The sequence below is a fragment of the Typopeltis vanoorti genome, chromosome 22 (genome assembly GCF_054136105.1).
Source record: "Typopeltis vanoorti isolate ZY-2024b chromosome 22, IOZ_Tvanoo_1.0, whole genome shotgun sequence".
In the NCBI taxonomy this organism is placed as follows: domain Eukaryota; kingdom Metazoa; phylum Arthropoda; class Arachnida; order Uropygi; family Thelyphonidae; genus Typopeltis; species Typopeltis vanoorti.
The window spans coordinates 35634721-35661371 of NC_143570.1; the positions used below are offsets into that span (position 1 = coordinate 35634721).

The following is a 26651-nucleotide window of genomic DNA, read 5'->3' on the forward strand; positions in this document are numbered from 1 at the left end:
AGTAAAAAGTGCTTTGAAGACAGAAATATGAGATCTGATAATGTTGGAGTCTTGACAGGTAACAGATTGATTTGGAGGCAAACTGTACATGGGAAGGTAGTGGTGATGCAAGTTTCTCACGTAGAACTACAAATATCCTGTACATTCCTTGAGGGTACATGTCAGGAATTTGATGATGAATATCAGTTTAAATGGGGGAAAGATGAGTAGCAACCTTTTATCAATATGCAATTTCATCTGCCTCAGCTGGTAGTGCATGTTCTAAATTCATCATTTCTCACTGAAGATGAAATTTTCATCATCGGCAGTTGAAACCCGCAGATTAGTTAGGAGTTTAATTTAGCTGTTGTGGATACAGGAAAATTTTAAAACTCATGGGAAGTTGTGAAAAAACAATGATAATACCTCAAAAATGAGATCAGCAAAAGGTCAGTAATAATAAAATTCCAAAACCTTGATGTTTGGTCTGAAAACTTAGAAAGGAAAATTCTCATTATTAGTAAAATCCTATATTTACATTGTACTGGTGAGCCTTAAGTTGATCCATGTTAGTCCTGGAAATGCATGAGGGATTTCACAAATTACAACACAGACTAGAGGAGGAAGTGTGCCCATGTTTTTCTGTATAACAATAAGTTTTGGAGGACAAAAGGCTGATGTTACATAGCAATCACAAGTTTAATAGTTGGGTGGCAACTACTAAACATTTCAGCTACTAAGACACAATTTTTTAGCAAAGATGGTCAATTAAATATGGAAATAGACAAAAGAATCAACAAAGCTGGTATGGGGAAGTCAACTGAATAAATTTGTATGGAATAAGAGAGAAATTAATCAAAACACTAAATTAGCTGCAAGACAGTGTTGAAACCAATTTTAACTTATAGGTCTGATAGCTGGTTAGAAATAAAACAGTAGTGACTAAAGACCAGTGAACACAATATCAGTCCTGAGAAAGATTAGAGACATGATCAGATTGCATCAATGGCAATATCTTATTAAAAACAAGGATATTAGGAAAGAACTTAACATTGTTAGCATGGCCTTAGAAGATAGAAATATAAGATCTGATTACTTAAATTAAGGGGATATTAAATCCCACATAGTTTTAAAACCGAATAAGAAACTCAAAGATCGGAATCAGAGAGTTTCTTGGCGAATATAGTAAACTATAAAGTATCGGCGACACTAGCATTAGCCAATGCAAGTGATCCTAGTACGTAGCACAATACCGGGGCAACTCGTTGCAAAGGTGGGGGAAAGTTCAGATCGCTATTCTTAGATATCTCTGATTCCGATCTTTGAGTTTCTTATTCAGTTTTAAAACTATGTGGGATTTAATATCCCCTTAATTTAAGTAATGTTTTCATTGCCGAAATGAAGCTTATTAGCTCTTTATACTTAAGTAACTTAATGGTTGTACCTGTTTGGAAAACTCGTTCGCAGAGTACATAAGTTCTTTTCGCTATACACTTTGGTATTAGGTCTAGCTAGTCACTGATGAAGCCTCAAAAAAGGCTGAAACCGGTCTGGGTAGTGACCTCCCTCCATAATGTAATAACAGCATACATTTCCTAGGAAATGTGTTTTTACATTATGGAAAATACCTAAGAATAGCGATCTGAACTTTCCCCCACCTTTGCAACGAGTTGCCCCGGTATTGTACTACGTACTAGGATCACTTGCATTGGCCAACACTAGTGTCGCCGATACTTTATAGTTTACTATATTCGGCAAGAAACTCTCTGATTCCGATCTTTGAGTTTCTTATTCGGTTTTAAAACTATGTGGGATTTAATATCCCCTTAATTTAAGTAATGTTTTCATTGCCGAAATGAAGCTTATTAGCTCTTTATACTTAAATAAGATCTGATAATTTTGTAGTCTGACAGGTAACAGATTGATTTGGAGGAAAATTTTAGATAGGAAGTTAGTAATGATGTCAATTTTTCATGTAGTACTATTATATACTTACACCCCTTGAGGTCTCATAAGTGGCCCCAATATTGATTCGGGTCACTGATGAGACCTCAATAGCTATCAAAAGTCAGTTTGGGTAGTTACCCTTCCCATAATGCATATCATTATAGATGTCCTCAAGGATGTGCTTTGCATTATGGGATACTAATGCAAGTGATGTGAAGTCATTAGCCTCTATATATGAGTTGCCCTAGCGCTGAAAATACTTCAGGTGCAAATTTTGTTTGCTTACACTTTTATAAAGGATAAAACCAAGTATATAATTTCTTGGTATCTTTAATTTATAATTAATAGTTGCTTTTCCTCTTTTTCCAAAACAGATGGCACCTATTTAGGATGGTTTGTCTATCTATTTACCTATTTACCATGCATTGTCCTTTACAATTTTTTTTTTTTAAAACTAGTCCTACTTTTATACCAAATTGTTGTTTTCCACACTGTGACAAACTGTTTTTGTGAGTCTGAAGATGCTGGATATAATACCAGCAAAATAACAGTAAATAAGTTAAATCATTGTGTTGTCATCAATACCATGAATATAAATAACACTACTTTAACATGTTCACAGCAGGCATGGCCAGGCCACAAATTGTACTTTACAAGACATAACCAAAAAATTCTCACTTTTTGCATACTGAGCAGTGATGGAATGAATTGCAGCATGTGCTTTAATATCTTGGCCACCTTTTCTGAAAAAAGCACAATCTTGTGACCACCTGTAAACTACACAATAAGCTAGAAGTCCTTATCTGCTCTCTCCGAAGACTAGCTACAACCTCTGAATTTACCTAGAGTTTACCAGGTACCTGCAGCTTTTCTTATTGTTGACAACGAAGATTACATCTGATTTCACCACTACGGTCGCTCAGGATCAGCAGGCAATACCTTGGATACCCAGCACAGAATCCAATGGGAAACAGACACTTTACTCCATCTAAGTAAATTCAAGTTTGAGACTCTTTCCTGATATCAGCTGCAGCTCTTACCGACTACCCCAACCTAAACAATATGGTTGTATCAAACCTCCCCTCATATGGGAAACTTATCTGCAGACAGTCAGCCCATGACCAAGAACGCCCACCAAAGCCAACAGGTGGCATAATTGTAGGACTAGGTCTCCTTATCTCTCCAGTTTCTTCATCTTTGTTACTGAAGTGTGCTTATGTGCACGGGTTTAATACAAGCGTATTTTACCTGATGATGGTGACTTGACTTCGGCGAAATATAGGATAATAAGTCAATAAGTTTATTTATTAAGTAATACATCGTTAATTTCCTTATGTCGAAATTCACGTTGCAACTTAAAAACAAGCCTGTCATGTGACACCTGTCACAAAATCCTTTGTAAAATCTAATAAAATGACAGTGTATGCCTTATCCAAAAAAAAAAAAAGGTAATCAGATTACTAAAAGAGTGCCTTGTAATAAATTATGCTAACCTACATAAATACATTGCTCTCATCTGCCCAATACTGTATTATATAAGTTCTAACCAATTTCTCCAAAATCTTAATACAATTAAACCTAAAATTTGATACCTCCATTCTACCACAGCCTTTATGCACTAGAACTGTCTTACTCTCCTTCTGGAACCTTTCCTTTTACAAGACTCACCAAACAGGCAAGTTAATGGCACAGACTGTAACTTGGAAAATAAATTAAAACCTCAGAAGAATTCCCAGTTCAGAAAGGTGTGAGACAAGACTGTGTCTTGTCTCCAATTCTCTTTAATATACACACACACACACGCACGCACGCAGAAGAAATATTTAATAACAGTAACCTCAAAGGAATCACTGTGTAAGGGGCTATGTAAGTAATAATATTAATAGCTTAAGATGTGCAGGTGACATGGTTCTAACTGAAAACAAATATGACCTCTCAAGATTCTTATAGATGAAACCATCAAGTGCAGCATACAGTATGGCCTCAGTTTCAACTTGAAAAAAGACAAACATTGCAATAATTTCAAGAGAAAAAGGAAATATGGTGATAATGAAATGTATAATCAAATTAGCCAAGCAAATAAGAAAAAGGTGATCATTATGGCAATACAGACTGGAATGATAAGATAGCGACTGGAAGTAAAGAAAATGAGTTTGAGTTTTTGGTAGATAATTACCTCAGACAGTATGTAACAGAGGGCATGCGAGGATTGAGGGTCTTGGATTTGGTCATCTCATCAGAGGATGTAGTTATAAATGAGGTATCAAATTATCCACCAATTGGTGAGAGTGACCATGAAGTGATTACCTGGATGGTTGCCAGCAGTGAGGACCTCTGTGAGAAAAGGGTATATGTGGAACTACAAGGGGGTGTGATTATGAAGAGCTCAGGAGACAGCTTGTGGGTGTAACATGGAATGAGGAGTTAGCTGAAAAAGAGATCAATGCAGCTTGGGGGTGTTTTCAAAAACTATTTAGTAGATGCAATGTCTAAATGTATTCCAAGGGTCACAAGATTAAATAAGGTAGGAGTGAGATGGATGAATAAAGAGATTAAGCGTGTGATATAGAGAAAGAGGACATTGTGGGGGCAGCATAAGCGAAGTGGAAATAACCAATTCCATGAGGTCTACAAAGACCAGACAGGGAAGGTAACTTGGTTGCTGAGGGTAGCTAAAGAGAGGTATGAACAGCAGTTAGCTAATGAAGCTAAAAATAATCCTAAGGAGTTTTCTTTCGATATTTAGCCAGCAAAAGAAAGAATGATTATGGAAGGATGACATTGATTGGAGAAAATGATATAAAGACAGCTGTTGCAAAATGTGTGGTGGAGATACTTAATGAGCAGCTCATACAGGTCTTTCAATCTTGTGAATGTGACTTCATGATAGAGGAGAAACTGACTGTAAGTGAGCAAGAGGTGTATGGGGAGTTGAGTAAACTAGATGTTAATGAGGCTGTAGGACTTGATAATATATCGCCACATATTTTGAAGGAATGTGCCAGGGAGTTGACACCTGTCTTGACATATTTTTTTAATACAAGTCTTGCACTCGATCAACTCCCTGAGAGTGGAAGGAGGGCAGGATTGTGCCACTTCATAAAGGAGGTAATCGAACTCAAGCATTAAACTATAGGCCTATCTGTGCGTGTCAGGTGTTGTGGTTAAGTTGTTGGAGAAGTTTGTGAGAACTAGGATCCAGAGTTGGGTTGACAACAATGGTATCTTTGATGGACAGCATGGATTTGCAAAAAGGAGGTCATGTTTTAGTAATCTACTTACTTATTACAATAAAGTGACTGCTTCCTTGGACAGAGGAGAAGGATACACAGTTATATACTTGGATTTCGCAAAGGCTTTTGATAAAGCACCACATAATAAATTGATAGTCAAACTGGAGCAGATGGGATTGGAGATTGGCTGTCTGATAGATATCAACAAGTTGGTTATGGGGGAGTGATGTCCAGGAAAAGTAAAGTCACTAGCAGAGTGCCTCAGGGATCTGTTTTAGGGCCATTATTGTTTAACTTGTATGTTAATGGTATAGGTCAGGGGTGGGGAACCCCCCACCCACGGGCAAAATTTTGCCCGCAAGTCTATTTCAATTTGTCTCTTTGTTGATGTACTCGTATGTACATTGAAATAAAATTTTATAATTTAAATTTATTATAATTAAATTTATTTAAATTTAAATAATTAAATATACAAAATCAAAAATAACTATATTACATAAAATATGATTGTCATTCGTCTGGCAACCATCAAATTGAGACCAGCCATTAAAATAAAAACAAATTAGGAGCATTTATCGCGGGCAAATTTCAGACTCTCTCTCTCTGATTGGTTGCTTCCCAATTACCATCGACATTTTCCCGCATGTCAAAACATAATGACCTTTTTTTTTTCAAAATTAACTTTGGCAAAAAATCGCCTTCATACAAGACTCGCTGACGAAAATCTCACCAATGAACTTACGAGTAGCTGTCTCATCAAGGGCCTAATATTTCTAAGCTTTCACAAAAAAAGCAGTTTCAGCCTTCTCGCTAAAAAAGTTTAAGATTAAAGGTAAGCTTCATTAACTTTGATTAAATATTTATTATGCTATTATTGCTTTATTAAAGTTCTCAGTTAAAATAAAATAAATATCATTTTTTAAATAAATTAAATATAACCTTTGCTTGATTGTTATAATTATGTCTACACAATTGTAATTGAAAGATACCATATCAGATGAGAATATTGCACATTTATTTATTGATATATATTGCACACTACACACACTATATACGAGTTAAAATTTGCCAGTCGCCTGCGGAAGTTTTTAAATTATCAATTTTTGCCCTTCATACTAAAAAGGTTCCCCACCCCTGATATAGGTGAAGATTAGGATGGAGATAGTCAGTTGTTTGCAGAAGATGCAAAGTTGGGACGAACCATGAAGAGTAGTGAGAATGTTGTGACCTTGCAGGAAGACTTGAATAAATTGAGTGATTGGGCATGGAAATGGGGATGCGAGTTCAATGTTGCAAAATGTAAGGTTTTAAAATTTGGAAAACAAAGATGGAACGCAGAATTTATCGCTTGGTGAGGATACATTGTTGGAGGTGGAAGAAATAAGAGATCTAAAATTTAGGGGACACATAGCCAAAATTGTGAAGACAACACAAAGGCTTCTGGGAATGATGAGGAGCACACTGACGTGTAGAAGTAGGGAGATTCTTGTTCCGTTGTATAAGGCCACACATGGACTATTGTGCCCAGATTTGGTCACCTGGTTTTCAGAAGGATGAAGAGATGTTGGAAAGGGTCCACAGGCGACTGACTAAGGTAGTTTCTGACCTCTGGATTGTCGAGTATGAGGAAAGATTGAGGAGATGCAATTTGCAGTCTGGTGGACAGGAGGAAGAGGGGAGATATGATAGAGACCTACAAGTTGGTAAGGGGTTGTTATAGGATCAATGGTGGAGAAGTTCTACAGAAAATAGTGGGAGATCCAGGGAGAATCAGAGGTCACCTGGAAACTGTATAAAAGGTGTGAGTGGGGGAGTGAGAGGCAGGTTTTTTTCGTGCAGAGTTGTAAATGATTGGAATGCCTTGCCTGAGAGTGTGGTGTCTGCAGGGAGTCTTAAGGTGTTTAAAGCACGGTATGATGAGCTGTGTGTGTGATAAAAGGACCTCCCAGATGAGGCTTTGACTCCATGAGGTCTTGGGTAATAATAATATACATCAATATAAAAGGAAATAAATTAGAACAGGTGCGAACATACATATACCTCAGACACATGATCACAGAATTGCAAGACAGAAAATGAAATTAGAAGGATTGAAATCCTAATTATGAAGACAAAGACTGGAATGGATGACACTGCAGAATGGATGAAATGCAGAACACTGGGAATGGCACAGTTAATTCTGCAGCACATTCTCTAAAAATATGTTGCAAAATTCCACTGACCCTCCTTCCTTACTGACTGGATAGAATACATTGCTATCCCCCTAAGCCAAAACATTTTAATATTTACTGATTATATGCCCCACCCACCTTCTGAGAGGTTTCTGTTGCAGTTATCTGATTAGTGATTGTCTTACTTTATATTTTCATCTGTAAAATTCCCATTCTGTAAAAGGTGGTTTAATTTAGTTACTATGCCTACCAACACCAGGATATTTATTTTTAGAATGATAGTGTGACAGGTTTTATTAACATTAAAATATCAGTGAAAGGACTGCAATTCCATGCTATTAGAGCATCTTTTTTTTCTTTCTTTTTTTTTTTTTTAAATAGTCAGCTGCTTTTCTGACTGATAGTACTAAGATGTTGATTTCCCTAATTAGGTTAGAGGACTGCAGCATGATATTAGATTTTTATTTTTCTTCAGAACAGAAGAAAAATAAAAACTACTCAATGGTCTTAAGACCTTTTTAAATCCTTGATAAATACTTTTTTCAATTCGTTATTTCACTATCTTTGTGACTCGTGGATGCACCTGACTCATAAAATTTATCCATCCAGTGTTCTGAGCTGGGAGTTGCATTTCTGAAGTGATAATTAATGATGCATTCTACATAACAATCATCCTTTACTACCATTTGGGGCACCTGAATCTATGGGAGACTATTTACTCTATTCTCTTGGTGTGAATAACAGTTTTCAATCGAATGTCACCCATTTACGCAGTGCGAAAGATACATAAAAATATTTAAGAATAGCTCCTTCTTAACATATGCGTTTTTCATTCTTGTTATTTTATACAACCCTACTGTTGAAAACCTTCCTTTGCAACCGATGTACCACAGTACTTCATCCGTAAAACCCACTCTAGAAACCAAACATGTCTTTTGTTAAACCATGCCAAGGCTCAAATGTTAAACAATGATCAAAACAGGGAGCTTTCGGCGACATATCTGCATACATACATATTGGGAAGTATATACTATGAATGCCCTTACTTTATTTATATAAAAAAATTTTTAAAAATCGCATACGCAAATAATATCACATACGCAAAAATTATTTCGTTTCGGCAAATAAGCACATTGCCACGCGGCACGAATCTCGAACCATTTCGTTCCAAGGCAATGGCCGTACAATTATCATTGTACGGCAATGATTTGCCTTAAATATGTAATATATATATAAATTTATATATAATAACCCCACTCCTTATTAAAACCATTCGTAAACAAACAATAAATCAATCTGTAAAATAAAAAGTTAGGCACATTTCTTTTAAAAAATTTTAAAATACATAATCCCTACCTTTTCAGTAAAACCCGTCATGCTGTGAAAAGAATAGCAAATCTTCGGGGCTACAATAGTGAAGGCGAGAATTCGCCATCTAGTGACAAATATATTTTTCAAAAAGAAATATCAACTGATTTATATAGGTCACGTGGGTATTAGATCCAGCATTATTTTAGTATATATTTTAGTAAACATCAATTGAAAACTATTCCCGTCAAAATACAAACTGCTTCTTATCTTCAATATTATTATTGGAAAATTTTCCATGCTACTCCTCTAAATTAATATTCATTTTTATGGCTATTGTTCCTATATTTCTTACGTGCACCCCTTTTATAGGGATACTCCTACTGTCATTGGCTTTTTATTAATTTATTTAAGACATTACTGATATTTTAGAGACATACATAAACGAAAAATACAACGAAGGAATAATTTTGGACATACCTTTGTAGGATATTCGATGTTGTCTTCTTTTGTAGCAGCTTCAGGCTTATAACGATAAACATTTATATAACACTGACGAAGTATGACCGAAACGAGCAGGGGGAGGGGTCCAAGCAGGTGAAGATAGAAACATCTGAGAGCTAGAATTGCGGATAAAACAAAGGTATATGAATTAAAATCAATGTTTTCAAGAATGAAATAGAAATTCTTTGGGGGAGAAAAGAAGAAACATAAAATATTTTTAGGGGAAAGGAGAAGGATAGAATATGATGAATCAAGATTAGGGGTGAGAGGTAAGGGGTGTGAGCCGTTTCGATTGAGTGACATCTTTAGAATCCGTGGAAAAAGTGCAGGCCATATCATACTGGCTTAGTGTTTTTGTTTTGCGTTTATCTGTGTTGTTTTCCGACCAATGGAAAACAACGCAGTCGGAACTTGGGCTAATCTAATACTGCAGTTAAGGAGGTACACAATATTGCTTTTAACTTCCAGGAACCTACATTCAACACATGTGGTAATATTCTGTCAATTCTTATTGCCTTGATGATATTAAGATTACTCAGCTCCTCACATGCCGCCAGTTCACTCATTATCAGTATCTCATCCACTAATCCACTGCTCTCTTGTTCTACATTATGTTACATTCGTAAGGATGAATATGGTAATGAACTGCTCATTTAACAAATAAACTGTTATATTATCTTATTATTATTATTATTACAATGGGAAACTGCTAGGAGTCCTTAGACTCATCGAGGGAGGCCCTAAACATCATGTCCATACAACTATTCGACATTTTCAATGTATCTATCATATCTTGCCTTGAACTCATTCACTGTCATAGCACCCACAACAGACTCTGGCAGCTTATTCCACTCATTTACCACTCTAAAAGTAAAGAGCCCAGCTCTAACACCCTTACTAACCACACGCTTGCCCAGCTTCCATGGATGGCCCCTAGTCCTCCCACCACCAGTCCTGTTTTCAAAAAGATCCTCTGAATAAATCCTATAGAAACCCTTCAGCAATTTGAATGTCTCAATCATATCTCCCCTTTCCCAGCTATCAACCAATTTCTGCAACCCACAAATCTTCAACCTGTTCTCATAAAGGTCATTCCACAGACCTGTTTTCATCTTGGTCACTCACCTCTTGATCCTCTCAACCTCCCCCCACATCAAGAAGAAACCTAGGTGACCAGATCTGGGCACATTAGTCGAGATGGGGTCTTATCAAGGCTCGACACAGAGGAAAAATAACTTTCTTATCTCTGCTCGTCAAAATATTCTTCAGCATCCAAGTGATTTGATGAGCTGATTTACCCGCTTTTGCATTGTGCCACCCTAAACTTCAATTCCCTATCGAACAACACTCTCAAGTCCCTGGCCTCATCAATCTCCTGGAGTACAGTTCCACCAATGTGGTATACTGCTGCTAATCTTTTCACCCCAAAATGCATGACCTTACATTTTGTCACATTAAATTCACATCGATTCTCCTTAATCCAGACCTCCAATCTATCCAATTCATCCTGCGTGATACCCAACTTTGCATCAACAGCGAACAAATATCCTGCTCAATGATTCATTCTATAATTTTCTCCAAACTGTGTCATCATTTCATAATCGTTTTTTCCTTCCCCATCACTTAGAATTTCTTTTGGACTCATTAGCTAACTTATGTTACTTATAAGTATGAGTTCATATTTATGCAACTGATCATTTCCATTAATAATCCTTGAAAACCGTCATTATTCTTTCTTGTTCTTGTTCTTCTTTTCCTAGGTGCATACTTCACTTCTTTGTTTGCAAATTTCATTATGTAAACTTCTGGCCTTTAGAATGCACTAAGACATTCAATCTATCAAGTACCACATCAGTAAGATCCAAGTAACAATGTACTACATTCTATCCGATTCCTCGTTCCATGATATCTCCGGAATTTGTTGTAATCACAAACCTTATTCATACCCATATATCTCATTCTCGAAGAAGGCCTTCTTTTTGTTACTGCCAAAGTAATCATATATATATATATATATATATATATACAGTGTGTTCGGGATAAATTTGACATATTTATAATTAATTATATTTTTCCGTAAGTTACATGTATTAACACACACTTCTCTTCATTTAAAAGTTTGGACCCTTCTTCATTCATATACAAGATGTCAGAAAGGATGAATAGCTGGAACCCACCTGAATCATGGTAGAGAATAACTTGTATCATGATGATTCGTGCCCGCCATCAAAATAAGGATATTACGACTGCTGCCCAATGCTCCCTGAATACAGTAAAAACAATCAGGCATGAACTAGAGACTTGCAATGGTGACTACGAGGATGTAGCAAGAAGAAAGATCCCTAGCAGACGATCTGATTGCGTTCGTACAGCAGAATTCCTCGCAAATCTGCAGGAACAGGTGTTGAAGAACCCTGGCATTGGAATTCGGGCTTTGTTCGTGGAGTTGCTAACTGTAGTCAAGCCCTGGATAACAAGGGTAGCCAATGGTAGGCCGTATGTATGGCAGCAGGATTCGGCCCCTTGCCACACCTCTGGGAAAAGTCAAAAATGGTTGTCTGAAAATTTCTACGACTTCACCAGTCCAAATGTTTGGCCTCCAAACTCCCCAGACCTTAACCCCATGGATTATTTTGTATGGGGCGCAGTTGAAAAAGACACCAATCGCACTTCCAGTAATACAAAAGCCCAGTTAATGGATAAAATTAAAACAGTTTTTGCGGCCCTTCCCAGGGAGACTGTAGCATCAGCTTGTTCGAGGTTCCGAAGCAGAATTGAAGCTGTGATCGATGCTAATGGTGGTTATTTTGAGTAAATCTTGTTGATAGTATTGTAATTAACTCTGCCTGTAATGTTTTTTTTGTCAATTCATTAAATTTAACAGATACAAAGAAGATTTTCTTTTTCCTTACGAAACTGTCAAATTTATCCCGAACACCCTGTATATATTAACATTCACCAACTAGACGGAGATTACACACCTAATTTTGATTAGTGATTCGCCTTTGATCCAGATTTTCCCTTTTTTACGTGCTACTAGGGTAGTTCTACTACTCAACAGGAACGAAAAATTCTTTCTCTTATTCCCTGATGCTACCTCTTCATTCGACCTATATTACCACAATTAAAACCACCGATAATGATCAACTTTTTTTATAAGCTCCACCAATTTGCCTATACATTTCATCTTTATCCTTCAGATGATCAGGTCTATAGAAACACACAAATAGACAGTTCAATTTGAATACCTGCAACTCACACCATACTGTTAAACTAATGCTACTATTTATGCTTTCAACTAGTCATTACGTGTAATAAATTCTTCTACTACAATGAACAGCACTTTTTACCCTTTCTACACTCACGAAAAAGATTACAAACGCTGCTTCGAGATAATCAAAAGACACCATACTGTCAGAAAGAAACAACAATGGCGTCCACATTAATAAGATGTAGCACTTCATTGTCGCTGCGCTGACTGCAGCAATCCTATGGGACATACTCTCCACAAGAGTACGGTAGCAATCAACTGAATTTTGGATCGTTCTTGCCGTAGGCATGTAATAAATTCATGGACTGTTGTGGTAAGGACGTTATATACAGAGAAATGCGTAACCATAAAATAAGAAAAACATGATCGCCGACACATGTCATTATTGGATTATATATATATAAAACAGAAATATGCACATACTGAGAGGCAAAATCCTTAAAAGAAAACAACTACAAGAAACCCATATAGCATAGGTTTTAGAAAATAAATTCAATGTTGCTGTTGTTGTGGTTGTCAAGTCAGTTGAAAAGCTACTAGATATCGCAGTGAACCAGTAGATCTGCTCAGAGCAATCGCCTAAACTTTAATTCTTAAATTATTTGTGGATGAGACTTCACCTATAATAATTTTTGCTGGTCTTGATTGTACTCTGTCAAGTTTTTCTTTTGAGCTATTAGAAGCTGGAGCCCAGATTGATGAGGCATATTCCATAGTGGGTCGTATGACTGCCGTAAACGTAGTTTTAAGTGTCTTCAGTTTTGCATCCCACTTTGTTCCTCAAAGCCTTTTGATGATATTAAGCTTTTTAAGCGCTTCGTTAGATATATTTGTAATATGATTTTTAAATCTCAGTTCAATACCTAGGGTTAGGCCTAAATATTTTGGAGACTTTTTTTCCTATTTTCGTAGTATATATTTTGAATTCGGGGTGGAAATTCTGCCTATTTTTTTCTTTCAGTGGCGAAGATTCTCAGTTTTGTTTTTTCTGGATTTATCTCTAATTCAATTTCATTTGCCCATCTTTCTAAGCCTTTTATTGATTTATTTAGGGCATTTTCAGATTGTTCAGGATTAATGCTTGTGTGCCAGATTGCTATCTCATCCGCATAGCATGCTGATATTTTTGTGTTATATATTATGTGAGAAAGAATATTGCTCATATAGATGAGAAATAGGAGGAACTTAAAACAGAAACTTGTGGGACTCAAGAAAAAGTTCGATGCATGTTGGAATAATTTCCATTGACTTTTATATTTCTTCTTTTCATGATATCTGAAATCCAAGTAATGCGTTCCCTCATATTCTGGTACCGTATGCAATTTTTATTAGCTTTTGTATCGTACACGATCGAAGGCAGCTGTAAATTCTAAGGCGAATTCTGTTGTCTTCTTTGGCGTTTTTTCTTAGAAGCCATTTACGATTGATGGCAAAGAATAGATAGTTGCTATGCTGTGCTGTGAAGAGAACTGTATTCAGTTTGGTAGATCTTATTTTCTAAGAGCCAAATCATGTCTATATGTATTATTCTTTCGCTTAGTTTACAAAGAGTACTAGTTAAAGCTATTGCTCTGTAGCTTTTACAGTCGCTTGGGTTTTTGCTAGGTTTTAGTATGGGTATAACGACTGATGTTTTCCAGATTTTGGCTGTTTATCTGCACTCCCGGCAGTGTTTATTAACTTCAGAAGATTTTCGCTTTTTATCCCATGTTTTGAATGGTATGCCATTCAATGATTTGTCAGGATCAATTTGATTAATTGCTGTTTCTAATTCTGTCATTGTGGAAGCCTGAGAAAATATTTCTACAGAAGAGCCGGTTCTGGAATGTGTTGGCAGATGTTTTGCAATTTTCATGCACCTTTTATCTTTTTTGTTGTAATGAGTTTGCTCAATTTAGAGTAATGTTTGGCTAACATATTTGCCAGCTGTTTATTTGCTGCTGTATTAATTCTTAGGAGATTGTGTTTGAATGTTGGTGAGTATCCGGAAGTGGTGCTATTTAATAATCTGATGATATTCCAGCATTGTGAGTTTTTCCTTGATCTCATCATCAATTTTTGGAGATAATGCTATTAACTTCTTTTTGTTTTCTTCTGTATTATTTGTTTTAACTGCTGGTTGATAATATCTCTTTCGGTGATGATAGCAGTGTTATTATGAACTTTCCAAAATGGAACCCAATTATTTTCCGGAGTCCTCAGGGAATTGAATTTTTTGTAGCTCTCTGTATGTTGTTGTTAGTTCTAGAAGTTGTTGAACAAATTCTTTACTAGTGGCAGTGCCAGTACAACATGTTTCTAATAGTGAGATTTTATGGCAATTTGCTTTTCTAAAGTTCCAAGATCTGTTTTTCTGTGGTTTTTAGTCTAACTACAAATCAATGGTTGTGAAAACAGTACTATGATTACTAATGGCATTCTTTAGTATATTCCACTGAGGATGATTAGATATCACAGCATAATCTACTGCTGCGATATCTAATGCTGATTCTGTACTGTTGTTTTTGACATATATGTATTTTGTTTATTATTTTTGATTTCAAGGTTTAGATCAGCAATTATGATTTCTACTTGTGCTCCTTTCCGATATATTTGTGGGTGCTCCAAGTTGATCTTTTGGCATTTCGATCTCCTAAAAGAATCTTTGTGTCTTACATTGTTTGACTTAGTTGCTTCAGTAATTTTTTTTACGAGTGTATTTGTCTTATCTTGGAAATATCTCAACTGCTTGAGCCTTTGTGTTACCATTTATAGTGCTGTATGTAGTTGATAGGATTTCTTTATATTTTATATATTGGATTCTTAAGAGTATAGCTAGACCTCTGCCAGAATGGTCCAGACTGTCTTTCCTTTGTTCAATAGCCTTTGAATTGAAGTTTCAGATTTTGATTTAGTTTCGTTTCTTTTAGACATGCTATGTGGATGTTATTTTTGTATAAAATGTTTGCTAATCTCTTCTATCTTTTTTTGAGTGGATTGATGTTAAGCTGAAGTATGATGACAGTCCTCGTAGCATTTTTCTCATGGAGATCTAGGACTGCGGCTCTCAACGAGTCGACATTCCCGGACGCGGGAGCATGTGTCCTCGTAGCATATTTCTCATCGAGATCCAGGACTGCAGTTCTTGACATGGCGGCTTCCCCAGACGCATAAGTATGTTTCTTATCAAAATAGACGTTCTTCATGGAATTCGGTATGAACCTCATTAGCCAGCAATTTTCAGGGTTCTCTGTATGTTCATATCTACCATATCGGCTCGAGGCCCTCGAAGTTCTCACTGTGCTTCATCCTGCATAGCAATCCCATACTTCTTGCTATTTCCGCCTTGCACGTTGGCTAATTTCTCGGATGGAAGGTTGGACTTCTGCAAGGCAGCTAAATTCAATCGGACAAGGAAATTGTTTCAACGAAAAAAAGAAAGAAACTACTTCTGTATCAAATTCATATCTGCATAAAACAGTGTGTAAAACGAAATAAGTAAAAAATGCATTCAATAAACAAGATATTTTATTTGACCCCCAAATCTGCTTCGGCCATAAAATATATAGCTTCCTGATGATGAATTCGAGTCGGAAAGACCTGGGTTCGATTCCTGTCAGTGAGGTGAGGAACCTTTATATGGTCTCTTTCGACCAAAGATGAGTTAGCTGGTCTCATACGGAGGAAACGGGTTTTTTCACCTGGAAACTAGGGTTTTTCGTCCCACAGAACAGGCAAACTGGCCCCGTGATCACACGCATCTACAGACATTAGACACTTAGAAGCTTATGATAAACGCCTTATTGTCGAGATACGGTCGCAGTTAAATGAATAGAAAATCCTTGACACAGAAGGTAAAAGAGGAGCAAAAAAGAAGATGATGATGATGATTATATATATATATATATATATATATATATATATATATATATATATATATATATATATATATATATATATATATATATATATATATATATATACTGTATATAGAAAAAAACCTATATAATGAAGACTACCCCAGAACACAGAAAAAGATACATCACATGTCAAACGGCAGAATATTCTTCTCTGGTACTAAAAGCAGTTTAATTTACTTTAGAATCATAATAAATGTGACACTGTTCTCTATAGTTCATCAAATTGTTCCAAAATGAAGTCCCTAAATTTTTGTATTATAATCAGCTAATTTTTTTATAATCAGCTAAAGCTTATATTGTTCCCTTATAGGGAGTAGGCAGGGCCGTTTACCCTATCTAACTTTTGGAGACTGAGTGGGCAGTTCAATCTCCACTGGTAGCCAATCAGAGAGATAGCTGGCCCAAGGCTATCACTGATTCATCGGTACGCAGTGAAGAAGGCGGCAAGCTAGTGCCGCCATCTCGTGGTCTCTAACCCTAACACAATATTTTTAATGTCTGAAAATAGTGTGGGTTCTACGGTCGATTTACTTGAATTTACGGGAAGAAAAACCCGAGTTTCCAGAAGAAAAAACCCGCTAGCCTATGCAGAGATCGACTAACTCGGGAACCGGCCGATCAAAGACTTAGAAAAAAGTTGATCCACTAGTCGGCGACTAGATTTGAACCACCAAATCCTTTTTTCGTGCGATCAAGTGCTGTAAAGTGCAAATGCCACTTCTACTGAGCTACACAGGCTACTAAAGAGACAAAAAACATAACACTAACGGCCTAGTCTGAATGTGCAAAATGAATAAATAAATTCTTTAAAAACTAATCACGTAATTGACATGATATAGATCAGACTAATGACAGCTATATGCAGACAAGGAAAAAGAAATTCAATTAGCGCCTACAGAACAGTCTTAACGCTGACATTTAGAATCCCAGTTACGGGGCGGATTATAGAAATTCGCTATATTTATAATATTCATGCAAGCTCCATTTGCTTCCTCAGCCTTAAATAAAGGGATGGTTATATTTCACTAATTCGATCCCCATACAAGGGCCTATGAAATGGGGAAATACGACCTTCTGAATATGAATGTGGTATCGAACAAAGCAGCCTTTTGCAAATGCCCGGTTTTTACTCCGTCTAACTCGAGTACCTCTAGATCTTTTTTCAGTGTTTGGGGGATGGCGCCTAAAGTACCTATTATTATTGGAACAACTTTCGTTTTCTTTTGCCAAACTCGTTCAACTTCGATTTGCAACGCCCGATATTTTATAATTTTTTCAGTGTTTTCACCTTTTTCAAACATTATATAGGGTGTATTACAATCCTAGTTTTTCTCAGTCTGCCATCTGAAATCCCAAAGTAATTTAGCTTTTTCATTCTCGATCACCTTTTGGTCAACGTTATGCTTCCAATAGTCTTTAGATACTTTAAAGCTATACTCTTTACATAAATGTCAGTGAATTATCTTAGCCACATTATAATGCCTTTTACGGTACTCAGTTTGTGCGATTTTTCTGCACCCACTTATAATGTGAGCTACCGTTTCTTCCTTCTCTTTGCATAATCTGCATTTACTTCTTAAATTTGTCTTCTTAAATTTTTTTGATTTTTACCTTCATAACGTTGGTTTTAATGGAATGTTCATATGCTGCAAAAATTATCAATTCTGTTTCTTTCTTTAGTGCTCCATTTCTCAAACATTGCCAGGTCAAGTTGATGTCAGCGCTGTCCTCTATGCTGTGAAGGTAGTTTACAAGCAATGCCTTATTTTTCCATCTTTTGTTCTCACATTTACTTGGTTGTTATTGTACTCTAATTTTGTCTCCATGGGTTTAAATAAACCCTCTTTCCTTACTTCAATTAGAAATTTCTCCGTTGTTTTCAGCAGTTATCATTCAGATATTGTTTTTCTTCTTCAATAATTTGCTTTACTTGTGGCAATCTCGGGCCTCCTTTGCGTAATAGGTAGAGTCTATCAATGTCACTGCGAGGAATAAGGGCATAGTGCATTGTCATTAAGTTCCGAATTTTTCGTTCTAAATTCTTCAATTCTATCTGGGTCCATTCAACAATGCCAGTTGAATATCTCAAAACAGGTATGCCCCAGGTGTTAATTGCATTTATCAAATTTCCAGCATTAAAAGTTTTTCTTTGATCCTATTGTACAGAATTTCTGATGCTTCTAAAATTCCCAAATATTTGTAGCTATATATATATATACTAGGGGGATCTGCCACCCTAACGTCTACGACGCTCCACCCCACGAGTTCCGGATTGGTAGGCCAGTTCTCTTTGAATTCTGATGACTCGAATTCTGAAGACTCGACAGACTAGCTCCTGAGTTTCAAAACGTTTCAAATAACTTGACAAAAAACGTGACACGAAAACGTTACACAAAAAAGCTTATCATTTTATAATATATATAGATTGAACTGCCCACTCAGTCTCCAAAAGTTAGATAGGGCTAAATGGCCTCGCCTACTCCCGTATACGGAAAAAAAAGGCGTTAGCTGATATATATATATATATATATATATATATATATTTTTTTTTTTTTTTTTAAATGAAGAATTGAATGACTAGAAGTGAGATTTCAGTAAAAAGGTTTTAATATAAAAACACAAATAGTTTCGGCCTGTGCCTTCATCAGGTGACATTATAAAGGAAAGAAAAAGGATGAATCACTAAATACTCAAGGTTAAAAGACTATGAACAACATAAAGAGTCTCTATACATAATTAGCATCAAAAGATTGTAGTTGTATTTAAAGCTGTTCTTTCGTTTGCTGCATTGTTAGGAGAGTGTGTGTGCTTGCAGCATCACGTGAACGCCAGTACATGTTACAGCTGAATGACTATCTTGGAGGTTGTAGCTTAAGTTATTATGTAGATGAACAGGATTGAAGATGATTTTTCTAGATTCCACAATTTTTCTCTCTAGTTCATCATTGCAACGGAATATGTTAGTAGATTTTTCCCAGCAGACTTTGTGACTGGTTTTCATCATTAGGATTGGCCAAGAAAAGGATATGACTTAATAATGCACTGACTCGCTGTCTTTTGTAAGTAATATCCCTGATGTGTTCTTCCATACGCTATTCGACAGATTTGTCTGTCTGCCCAAAATAACGAATATCACAATCACACAATATTTTATATACACCAAGGTATTTGAATTGATGATGACAAGGTTTTGGGTGACTTATTAAGAAACGGATCTTTGGAAGTGGAGTGAACAAGGTTCTGATATTGTATTTTCTTAGAACGTTTGCTAATTTATGTGAAACTGTACCTATGTAAAGAATAGATATATTTCCTTTGAATCTATTTTTTTTTCTTCTGAGTGATGTCTAGGAGAATTAAGAAGGAATTTTTCAATGATTCTCTTGGAATATCCATTAACTTCGAAAGAAGTTTTCAGATGGTTTATTTCTGTAAGAAGTTCATTTGGATCAGCCAGAAAAGAACGGACTCTATGTCCCAAGGTGGAAATTTTTCCAAACTTATAAGTATATATATATATAAAATACAGCAACTTAACCACGAAGGAAGACTTGATTTCGAGTCTAGTCAGCGACTATAGAAAATTTATCTAAGCCTTTTTTCGATCGGTTCACGAGTTAGCCGATCTTCAGCACAAGCAAGCGGGTTTTTCCTCCCGGAAAATCGAGTTTTTAGTCCCGTTAACTCAAGAAAATCGACCGTAGAACCAACAATTATTTCAGACATTAAATACGAGTGTTAGTGTTATGGACCACGAGATGGAAGCACTTGTTGAGCTGTCCTTCACTGCTTGCCGTTAATTAGTGATAGCCTTGGGCCAGCTACCTCTGATTAGGTACCAGTAGAGATTGAACTGCCCACTCATTCTCCAAAAGTTAGCTAGGGTCTAAAAACGGCCTTGCCTCCCCCCTATATACGGGAATAAAAAAAGCGTTAGCTGATTTTTTTAGCTGATTTGACAAGAATAGACCACATATACTAAGGTAAATGGCTGTCAGTTCAACGTGGCTAAGTGTAAGGTGATGCACTTTAGAGGATGACATCGCATGCTGTTTACTATATTAACGGAACTGAACTGCAAAAAGTTGATGAGACAAGAGACTTGGGAGTTATTGTGGAGAGAGAACTTAAGTTTAAAGGGCATATTGCAAAGATTGCCAAAAGATCACATCAAATTACATGGTTGTTGAGGAACACAAAGCAGGGATAGGGAGGTTATTATTCCACACCTTATTAATGCCTTATTATTATAAGGCATTAATAAGGCCGCACTTGGACTTGGTCGCCAGGATTTCTTGGTGATGCAGAAGTGGTGGAGACGATTCAGATGCGGGTTATAAAGATTGCTGCAGGTCTCTGGGATGTTCCCTATGAGGATAGATTGATGATCTGTGAGCTCCAAAAACTAGCTGATAGACTTAGGAGAGGAGATATGATAGAGGTATTTAAATTGTTAAAGGGATTTTACAGGATTGATACTGATGATATTTTTAAGACCAGTGCAGAAAGTGAGAAAACGAGGGGCCATCCCTGGAGATTGTGTAAAAGTGTAGTTAGCAAGGGTGTTAGGACTAGATTTTTTACTTGGAGGGTTGTGAATGGGTAAAATGCTTTGCCAGAGGTGGTTGTGCATGCTTCAACTGTGAATGAATTTATGGAGAGGTATGACAGGTATTGTGTAAATAATGGTTAGTGTGTCAATATCGGGTATCACGCGATGAGTCTTTTGACTCCATGTACACCATCTCTCTCTCTCGGAACAGACTTGATAAACATTGCCTTATATTAAATAATAATAATAAATTGCCGTGATTGTTCATAATGACCTGTCTAAAGCATGAAAGTATATATCAGTGGTGGGAAAGGTCTTCGGTAATAAGAGCCACATATAATACTTTCCATACATTTGAATGTTTAAGAGCCTCAGAAAATATTATTTTCGGTAATTGACGCAGTGGGTAATGCAGCGATTATAATAGTCACTTTTGGACCTAATTTTGGCTGGAATGACACAGGGCATCAAATGTCGAAACACTTTTTACCAACCAAATACGATAATAAATATCCACGTTAACAACTCTTTTGACCCTAAGTTTCAAAATATCTGTTTTTTACTTATCTTTAAAGCATTTACGGAATAAAATATTCTAATATTGGTAAATACTGTCCTACTATAGATTATTAATATAAAAGCTTAGGAAAAATGGTACTGGAAACCAATGTTGTCTCGGACGCCGCACAGAGTAGCTTTTGGAGCTGCATGCTGCTTGTGAGCCACAGTTTGCCCACCGTTGGTATATATCATGCGTGAAACTCTTCGGGAAGCCAATTATACGCCCACACTTCATAGAACCGAGTCTGGATGTGTAGTCAAGAATAATCAATTCATGTCGAAAGGGAGAAAGAAATAAAGGATGTAGGAATTGGTCACAAGCTCGCGGAATCACGTGCTTTATACGCAAAATTTTCCAACTGTTGGATACGCGAAATAGTTACCACTTCAAAAACTAGAATTTTCATACACTGAAAGCTAATTTTCCGATGTGTAATAATAGACAAACTCATACCACAAGACGGATTTATTACCCTATTATCGGAATGGATTCTCCTTCTGTCATACGCAGAAATATCGAAGGTTCTTACATCTGTGGGAATACCGTAAGGCATATTGAAAAATAGAGGGTAAGAAATTAGCTTCAAAACTTAAAAAAAAGAAAAACTTCTTACTAGATCAACTAATATTGGTAAATTCAGGAAATATAGCATTCAGGAAATAGATATTTAAACTGGAGTTCAATAAGGAACCTCTCTCTCTCTCTCTCTCTCTCTCTCTCTCTCTCTCTCTCCTGTTCTTTTCAACATTTCTATTCATGATTAATATGCTGCGTGTCAGGGGCACAATATTCTAATATGAATATAATACAGATATAGTATACATTCATAGTGACATCAGCGCTACCTAAACATTACGACACCAAAGTAGTTACCGTGAGATTTCCTTCAAAAAAACTCCGATTTTCGTTGAAGGAATGTGCACCATAGAATATTCCAAGAGAGAAAAACTCAACAAACTACTTTCTGATAGCACTATCTTAAAGAGCATCAAAGAACAACTTAAAAATATTAGCATCACAAATTAACTTTGACGAATAGTGGCAAAATTTAGAAAAGTGGTAAAAGAAAGAAATTGACGCTGCATAGAAAATTAAAAAGTTATGAGGAAACACTCAACCCATTTGCGAAAAAAAAATAACCATTAAATTTTGACTGAACTGTGTTAAATATTAAAATGCAAACAATCAGTCTCTATAGAAAAAAGATACACTCGAATTCTGGATGTCTATTTCTGATACTCTATCATAATCTGGTGTAATTCTGGAAGTTAATCTAAGCAGCATATATCAAAATTAGTACTGTAATCAGAAACTGTAAAAACTCTCTAGGACTTTCAAGTACAAATTGGCTTTGGAACATGATAACCTGCCTTTACAATTATTGAACATCATCGAGTTATAGTTATTAACTTCGCAGTATACAATGCTTTCAGCATTGTATACTGCTAATATTCATGAACTTCTTGAAAGTGACCATGAAATGAATTACTTGGAGAACGTCTATTAGGAAAGCACATATACTGAACTATAAAGCTGGTAAGTATCACATATTCAGGTGATTGTTTGCAGATCTTTCGTCGATATTTAATTCAAGGAATTGGATTCAGATAGAAAGTAGATTATTCTTGCTTGGAGTCTGCTCTGAAACTCTCTGGTAGATGCAATGCAATAATGCATTCCAATGGCCAGTAGGTTAAATAATATAGATGTGAAACAGGTGACCAAAGAAGTGAAGTGTGTAGCTTAAAAGAAGTGAAGTGTGTAGCTTAAAAGAAGCAAGCATTATGATGGAAGCAAAAGATGATTTGTAATTGTCATGCATTACAAGGAGCAGGAGAGCAATGCGAGTTGCTTGGGAAAGATGGCAAAAATGCACTAGCAACAGTAATTAGCTAATTAGTCAAAAAAATTCATGGAAGTTTTTAAGCGATTGTTTCTGGACTTAATAAGAACTTTCTTGTACTTTTAAACATGAATTTCAGATTAAGCCAAGTTACTAAATCTTTGGAAAGAATACAAAATTATATCACTTCGTAAGGGAAGTGTTTGGACTAAGGCTTCATATTTTAGGACGGTCTTCTTGTAACTTCTAGTAAACATCTTGATCTAGAAAACTATATGGCAATCTGTTTGTCTGGACATTTGCTCGAAGTGTTTGTGAAATAATGGAAGTCAAGATTTTGAAAAAGGTTGAAAACAGCAACATTATGTTTGATGGGCAGCACCAGTTTCGCTATATGATTGTCGTGTTTTAACTATTAACCTACTTATTATAACAAGGTGATAATTACATTAGACAGGATGCACACGGAATGGTATATTTATTTTTAATGGCCTTTTCTACATAATAAATTGATAATTAAATTAAAATGGAACGAGTTGGATCTCAGATTAGTGGAGTTGTAGATTGGCATCTGCTCAGTTTCAACAAGTTGCATAAGAGGGAAGAACGATTTTCTATGACAAGAAAGTAAGTCATTAATGTTATTCCCAATGGCATTTTGGAGAACTTCCTGCTTAACTTGTTGGTTTATAATATTGAAAAGGTTTGCATGGTGTTATGAAGTTGGTTCGCAAATAATACAAAGTTCAAAGAAGTATTAAAACTAGAATAGCCTTACAAGAGGATTTTGAATATACTGGATGAAAGGAGAAATGAATTTTTTTTCCAGTTGAATGTTGCAAAGAGTAATGTGTTACAATTCTTGCAGAGTTTCAAATTGGCTGGCAGATCTTAGAAAACGTGGAAGAAATGAAATATCTGGTTAAACTGTGGATAGTTTAATATCTGGTTTAACGATTAACATCGAAAATTCGGTAAATTTGAATAAAATTGTAAGGATGACAGAGCAGATTATAGCAGTGATGTATAGACACATTTACACGGAAGTAAGGATTTTATGATTCCATTTTATAAGGCTTTCGTTAGAACGAATATGGATAACTGTGCACAAATTTAGTTACCTGGTTTACAGAAGGATGAAGTTATTTTGAAACAGTCCGGAGACGATTGTTTAAGGTGGTTGTTGTGTTTCGCTTGTTGATTATGAAGACAAATTGAATTGAAAGCAAATTGCAGAATACAGTTAAGGAAGAGACATGAAACCTGATAAATGGTCAATGGTAGATTAATGTAGGTGAGAATTTTCATATAATGGGAAAATATGCAGGGAAAAAAAAGATGTCATCCCTAGAAGCCACACTGCTTTGAAAGAAGCCAATGGACACTCCCTGCAAAGGTGTATCGTGCATGTAACGAGTCATGTGTTTGTAGTTGATATAAAATCGAGGAATATGGTTTGCCCTCAAGTAAGTGTAACTGTCTCCAGATGAAATGACTGTGTAAAGGGAACTTACGGACTTTGAAGGAAACGTTGTCATAGGATGCCTTGTTGCAGGCCTATCTGTTCAGCAAATTGTTGAGAGATTATCCCATGTTAACAATCAATATCAGTGATACGATACTGATATGAAAGCGCAGGGAGTCTACATGGCATCACTGATACTGGTGCTCTCCAGAGTGGAGACCAACCACACTCACCGTATGTGACCGTCGTGTGCTACGAATGATAATATGCAAAACCCATCATTCGTCGGCTGGAAACTTGAATGCGGTGTTCCAGGTATCGACTGGAACACGAATCTGCACAAAAACATTCAAGACCGAGCCTCACAACATGTATTTTCAAGGTAGGGCCATAATATACAAGCCACACTTTACCCGAACGAACAAGCAGTAGGGAACGAAGCGTGTATATTGGAAGTGGATGCTTGGAAATTTGTGTTATGGAGGAACGAATGACACTACACCCTCTACCTAGTAAATGAACAGATGAGAGTGTGGTTAGTGCAGGGTGAATGTATTTTACCAAATGCGTAACCCAAACTACGAAATTCGGAGATGGCGGTGTGGTCTGTTTTTCCTGGCTTGGCCTAGAACCTCTTTGTGGTGCTATGAGCAATGAATTCTAGAACTATCGCAACATTTTGGACAATGTAATGCTTCCTACTTTGTAGAGTTGATAAGGAATTGACCATGACTCTCTGAGCAGATGTGATAAGACGACTGCTGTAATAACTGCATAATTTATTATTATTATACGGGCTCCTCCATAGAGTCCGAAGACTCATCTGAGAATATTCAATATCTACACAATCTATCATACATCTCTTTGAACCTATTCCACTCATTCACAACTCTCCAAGCAAAAAAAAAAAAAAAAATCTGACATCCTTACTTAAAACACCTTTTTTTTTAATTTCCACGGATAACCCCTTGTTCGGTCCCTCTAGCCAAGTGCAAACATTTCCCCTACATCTATCCTATAAAACCTCTATCATATCTCCTCTTTTTCTCCATTCAACCAACTTCTGTAATCCATACACTTTCTATGTATCCTCATAGGCAACATTTCACAGGCCACTGATCATCTGAGTCGCTGGCTTCTGAATCCTCTCCACTGCTTCCTCATCCCCAAGAAACACAGAGAACAGACTTGTGCATAGTAATTATGATGTGGGCGTATCAAGTTCCTAATAAAGCGGAATAACAACTTCACCTGCCCTATAGTTCTACAAATACGCCTTATTGATAGAATATTTTCCACGTTTTACAATCTCCCAAATCGAGACTGCATGGTCACTTTCAAGAGTTGGAGGCAATGTTGTCATCTTGGTTATGACTAGCTCTTCTGATCCTATGATCAGGTCCAATACTCTTCCATGCCTAGTCCCCTCCATCACATGCTGCCTTAAGTAATTATCTCTTAGCAGGTATATAAATTATATTTCCTTCCTGCTAAGTGATCTTTCTTCCTTCCAGTCTATATCTGCATAGTTGAAGTTCGATATAATAATCACTTGACCTGTACTCATTATAATAATTTGCTGATGCATGCCTTCCAGATCATCCGTGGAATTCCCTGGCCTATAGCAAGAACCAACTGTATATTTTGTCTTACACGCCTTAATCTCACATTGCTTCATATTAGCAGCCACCCTCAGCCTGTCTCCTATTCTTTTTGGTTACAATTCATCAGCTATAATCAGTAGTATTCCTCCATATTCTAATAATAATAATAATAAAATTATTATTATTATGATAACAAAGGGATACATTATTATTTATTGTTATTATAGGTTTGAGGGAGGAATGAGATTTTTTAAAATGTCATATTGAAATATAGGGAATAATAAGAATCCGTAGGCATCTGCTTTTAGCTTTA

At 36.3% G+C, this 26651-nt stretch overlaps 1 protein-coding gene across 1 annotated transcript in view; it reads right to left on the reverse strand.

Annotated features, from left to right (window-relative positions):
- The window catches only part of RpL13A (ribosomal protein L13A), a 74103-nt gene extending 65348 nt beyond the window's left edge, over positions 1 to 8755 (reverse strand). The window contains exon 1 of the mRNA XM_090411828.1: positions 8687 to 8755. Within this exon, the coding sequence (XP_090267954.1) occupies positions 8687 to 8707 (21 nt within the window). The 5' untranslated portion in view covers positions 8708 to 8755. The remainder of the gene's footprint in view (positions 1 to 8686) is intronic.
- Between the last annotated feature and the right edge of the window lie 17896 nt (positions 8756 to 26651).